The 6,000-nt window shown below is 42.9% G+C and overlaps 1 protein-coding gene across 1 annotated transcript in view; it reads left to right on the top strand.

Moving 5' to 3' along the window:
• The window catches only part of LOC120028735 (paired box protein Pax-3-like), a 46,382-nt gene extending 41,458 nt beyond the window's left edge, over positions 1-4,924 (top strand). The window contains exon 9 of the mRNA XM_038973964.1: positions 4,914-4,924. Coding sequence (XP_038829892.1) covers positions 4,914-4,924 — 11 coding nt within the window. The remainder of the gene's footprint in view (positions 1-4,913) is intronic.
• Positions 4,925-6,000: the final 1,076 nt, after the last annotated feature.

Here is a 6,000-nt window from a genome sequence, read left to right on the forward strand (position 1 = left end):
CCAACCCAGTCTCCACCTCTGGCCCAACCCAGTCTCCACCTTTGGCCCAACCCAGTCTCCACCTCTGGCCCAACCCAGTCTCCACCTTTGGCCCAACCCAGTCTCCACCTCTGGCCCAGCCCAGTCTCCACCTCTGGCCCAGCCCAGTCTCCACCTCTGGCCCAGCCCAGTCTCCACCTCTGGCCCAACCCAGTCTCCACCCCTGGCCCAACCCACTCTCCACCTTTGGCCCAACCCAGTCTCCACCTCTGGCCCAGCCCAGTCTCCACCTCCGGCCCAGCCCAGTCTCGGTTGAGGGACGTGTGTACTGCATATGTTGAGACTGAGGGGGCTCTTTATGTAATCTATTCCCTCAACAATGATCTGTTCCTTCACACTTGATGAAAATAATGGAAGAGAGATTATAGATAAAATGACATTGACAGAGAGGAATTTAAGGCCAAAACAAAGAAACACATGAACTTCGATTCATGTCTGTTGATGACTGACAGAGATGCCACTGGGTATATTCCCTTGCCTGTGATGTGGTCTACCCCACATTGGGCGCCAACTTTGACCAGGAGGACCGTGGAGGACTAGCCCACATAGACCCACAGCACAGCCCAGGAGCAGAGGCCTGGTTGGGGTAAAAAATCCTCAAGTCAGGCCTGTGGAAGAGCACAACCAGACTGTATAGTAACAGACTTACTAGCGGCCTTAGAGCTGTGAGTCTGTTGACATGTTTGCCGTAGGGCCAAATGAATACAGATTCATTCTATTTATCTCTGATTGAAAGCTACTTGATGGAAAAAATAACAGGCTTTTGTTGGGATTTATTTGACGAGCATTTATTTGATATGTTTTGTTCCAGAAGATTCCTTCCCACACAAAGAGTGGAATGAACACAATATTCCAACCATAGACTGAGGAACAAACAAACAAACGTGTAAAAAATACATATGTCATTGAAAGAGGAAGCTTTGATACATCATCATAAACAGACCTGTAATGTATACTACCGCTGTTCCTTCCCTTCATTATGTTAAATGATCAGTGTTTTTAAACAATCCGTTCAACTCTCACTGTGTTCTGTTGATAACTCTGATCTCTTGTAGCTTTAGAGGGATTCCTAGGGGTCAGGGGTGACTTCGGGGAAAGTCCCAGGTGAAGGAGGAGGAGGAGGGAGGGGGGACTCAGGGGTTCTGATGGGCGACAGGGCTGATCCATCCAGGGGTGCAGTTCCCCCTCATAGAGGCCTGTTAGGTCACGAGACTCATGACCAAGAGACACATGAGAAACCAGGACCACCTCACCACAGACCAACCCAGCTGACCAGAAGTGCAATATCACGTACCTCAGAGTCGACGACGCCATCAAACAGATGAATCAAATAAGATCTTGTGTCTTAAGAACATTCTGTATAAACATTTGAATCACGTTTGAGTATGTCCCTACGGAGGCTTCCAGGTCCAAGAAGCAACAGCAACAACAACCACCAACATCGTCAGTACTGCTATAATAGCAAAACGACAGGGAAAGGTGGGACGCACATTGTGAACCATTGAAGTCATTCCAAGCCCATGTGGAGCAGATTGATTCAAGGGAAAAAATAAGTAAACAAAAAAACGTATGAAGAATTACAAAGCCAAATCGTTTTTTTTTTTTGGTCTTTTGTCTTTTGGTTTTTCTTGTTGCAAAAACAGAAAGATCAATAGTGTGGTGTTTACGTCATTTCCTTATTTATTCTCTCTAAAGTATCTAAGCAATTCTGCAACATTATTCTTAAACTTTCTTCAATGTTTTAGTCAAGTTACTACATCACATATCTTATAGGAACACTGTGTCCGTCTGTTCACTAAATGGTAGCTGGATGTCTCAACAGATCAAAGGTTGCCACAAGCACTCAGCGCTCAATTGTACATTTGTCTGTAACAGTAAGAAAAGTATTTTGTCTTTCCAATGGTTTCCTTAATTTTTATATATTTTTCTGTATTTTTTGACAGAATGATATGACACAATGTCTTGTGTACAAGCACAGTATTATTCCTATTTATAATAAAACATTTTAAATACAATGACTAAAAATTGTTTTCATTTCGTCTAAAGTTATACTGTCATTTCAAGGTCATTTTCATCTCAGTGCAGTCTTTGTGTATGAAATGTTTATCATCAGTGGGCAGTAAATAATTGACAGTGACTCATTGCAATATAAAATACAAAAGAAGAGAAAAAGCATGTCGTTTTCAAATAAATGTATTTAAACCCCCGCCCTGTGTAAAAATAGAACCGTAAAGAGAGGTTCCTGACATGGAGTTGGACTTGAACACAACAGCCTTTCTTAGAAATTCAAACATCTGCACAACTTAGTAATGCCCACTGGCCCTCGATACTGTAACAAACACACTTCTGTTTTACAAATTCTAAATGAGAACAACCCTCAGAGCGTTTGGACAAACAGAACACCCTCCTCCCCCTCACTCTTCACCCTCGCTGCCCCTTACCCCTCTCAGGCCTTGGTCATACACACAGGGCCCCTCTGTGTGTGTGTGTGTATGTGTGCGCCACCCTGAGGATATTAGCCCTAATTAAAACACTCGTCTGATTAATCGAGTCTCGTCTCAGGCCTTGGAGGGACCACACGCTTGATAAATAAAGATTATGTCAACAGAAATGCTGACCCACTTTGGATCAATCATACTGCTGCCATTTTTATTTACTAATACAAAATAATTCGGCCAACATGAGAACAAACATAAACTTGCACGCACGCACGCACGCACGCACGCACGCACGCACGCACGCACGCACGCACACACACACACACACACACACACACACACACACACACACACACACACACACACACACACACACACACACACACACACACACACACACACACACACACACACACACACACACACTGTTTGCTTTCCTAATCAGGCAGTACCATTAAAGATGAAGACAAATCGCTGTCGTTGTAAAAGTCCCAAGCAAAGCTGCAACCACAGAAATGTGTTTTACTAATGTACCCTCCTCTTGAGCTGAATACACCCCAGAGTCTACTTAAAACCAAAACAAATTGAATGGATTTTATAACATGTAATGAAAGGAAAGAGATAAAGATGTATAACATTCTTATTTAGCCAGTTCATTGCACCATGGGCTGTGAGTAGTGAATATGGCCATGTTAATGGTTACCAGGGGCCCTCTGTATCCCTCTGTCTGTCCAATAGGGTTACACCCATCAGCACGTGATCCTGTAACTCACTTCACAGTCATTCCCCTCCCCTGTGTCATGTGAGCTGACATGACCCAGAGATCACACTGGCAGCTGCTTCTGTCACTCCGACTCGATGTGTGTGTGTGTTTTTGCTTCTGAGTTTGTGTGCGTGTACAGCTACAGTATTAGTGTGTATCTGGGACTGTATTCCTGCATTATACTATATTATACTATAACTATGTGTATAAATAAGTTCTGTATAATATCTCTGTTGTCAGCGAATGTGTCTTGGTGTTGTTTTTATGCCTCGGCAGCAACCCCACTGTCCAGGCACTTAACCCCTGACCTGGCCAACAGGCAGACAGTCTCTCATCGGGGCCATCCACTTGGCCTGACCTGGGCTCTCTTCGTTCCTCCCACACGCCGAGGATAACTTAACCTCACAAACCCCAGGATATTAGTGCATGGGAAAACAGATAGGGAGGGTTGTGTGTGTGTGTGTGTGTGTGTGTGTGAGAGAGAGAGAAACAGACAAACGAAACTGAAACCTTGTTTATACCTGGGGAAAACATGCGTCCTTTGTCCTGATTGTGCCAACATTTTAGCTGTTGCATCTCCACATGGTAGTAAAATGTGCTTCTTATACGTCTACTGTGTACGCATTGTGACCAGATATCCTGGACCCTCCCTGTATGGAAATAATTTGACAGATGTGTATTTATTTATTTTAGGAAACATATTGATGCCATAAGTCAATGATTTTAGAGGGCGGGATTATTATGGTTTAAATGTTTACACTGTCGAGATTCGTCTACAGTTGTAAGATATCCAGACACAATACGTGCCTGACTACCTACCGAGGTGGTCAGGAAGATCAGATCACAAAATGTATTTTAATCATCTACACCTGTCTAAAAATGTGAGCACAATCAGAATGTGGACAGGATCAGGACAAAGGACTCATGTTAGAACCAGGTATAAATGCCGATTGAGAGACCAGGACAGAGAAGAGAGAGAAAGAGAGAGAGAAAGAGAGAGAGAAAGAGAGAGAGAGAGAGAAAGAGAGAGAGAAAGAGAGAGTGAGAGAGAGAGAGAGAGAGAGAGAGAGAGAGAGAGAGAGAAAGAAAGAATTCGAAAACAAATCCAATTTTGATAAACTCCCATATCTACTGGGTGAAATTCCACAGTGTGCCATCACAGCAGCAAGATTTGTGACCTGTTGCCACAAGAAAAGGGCAACCAGTGAAGAACAAACACCATTGTAAATACAACCCATATTTATGCTTATTTATTTTCCCTTGTGTACTTTAACCATTTGTACATTGTTACAACACTGTATATATATAATATGACATTTGTAATGTCTTTATTGTTTTGAAACTTCTGTATGTGTAATGTTTACTGTTAATTTTTATTGTTTATTTCACTTTTGTATATTATCTACCTCACTTGCTTTGGCAATGTTAACACATGTTTCCTATGCCAATAAAGCCCCTTGAATTGAATTGAATTGAATTGAAAGAGAGAGAGAGAGAGAGAGAGAGAGAGAGAGAGAGAGAGAGAGAGAGAGAGAGAGAGAGAGAGAGAGAGAGAGAGAGAGAGAGAGAGAGAGAGAGAGAGAGGACCAGCCAGTAAAAACTAAGAGAGAGACCCTATCCTCTGTTTTATGATAGACTATTACAACAATGGCAGAGCTCTGAAAGAGAAAGAGGTTCTGGATGAAGTATCCCAGCAGCACATCATAGACTGCATGTGAGTTATCTGATCTAGACTGTTACAGCTGGGCTGGCTGGCTGATGGGACGGACGGCAGGCTGCTTTGATGAGGCAGTGCGTTGGCTTAGTGTAGGCAGGCAGAGATGTTTTGACAAACGTGGAGCCAGGCAAAATATCAATCTACTGGAGTGGGGGTCACCTTGGTTCATTCCTTCCCTCATACATTGCACCAGAACACCCCTCACAGTGCGTGTGTGTGTGTGTGCGTGCGTGTGTGTGTGTGGAAAAAAGGCAGTGGGAGAAAATAGGGCAGAAAATAGTTATATTTGTTTTTATTTGAAGAAAAATAACTTTTTCAACTAAAATACAACTATTTTCTTTGAGATTCAAATACAGGTCTCAGAAAAACAAAGAATATTGGAAAGTATTTTGAGTACCTCTCAGAAAACCAAATTATATTTGAGGGTATTTGAATATATGCAAGCTATTTGAAAAACCCCAAATATTGATTTGATGGCTGCCAAATTGTAACGATTCTTGTCTGGTGAAGGAGAAGAGGACCAAAATGCAGCGTGGTAAGTGTTCGTCATATTTTAATTTCAAACTGAACACTACACAAAAATAACAACGAGGAGAAAACGAAACAGTTCTGTAAGGTGAACAGACACTAGACAGAAAATAAACACCCACAACCAAAATGGGGAAAACAGGCTACCTAAGTATGGTTCTCAATCAGAGATTGAGAACCATACTTAGAGAGAGCTCAGAGAGCTGACCAGAGCTGTCAGAGAGCTGAGAGCTCAGAGAGCTCTGAGAGCTCAGAGAGCTGTCAGAGAGCTGACCAAGAACCTGATGGTCACTCTGACAGAGCTATGGTTCCTCTGTGGAGATGGGAGAACCTTCCAGAAAGACAAACATCTCTGCAGCCATCCACCAATCAGGCCTTTATGGTAAAGTGGCCAGTAAAAGGCACATGACAGCCCGCATGGAGTTTGCCAAAAGACACCTAAAGGACTCTGAGACCATGAGAAAGAAGATTCTCTGGTCTGATGAAAACAAGATTGAACTCTTTGACCTGAATGC

Source organism: Salvelinus namaycush, chromosome 34 (genome assembly GCF_016432855.1).
Source record: "Salvelinus namaycush isolate Seneca chromosome 34, SaNama_1.0, whole genome shotgun sequence".
Lineage (NCBI taxonomy): Eukaryota > Metazoa > Chordata > Actinopteri > Salmoniformes > Salmonidae > Salvelinus > Salvelinus namaycush.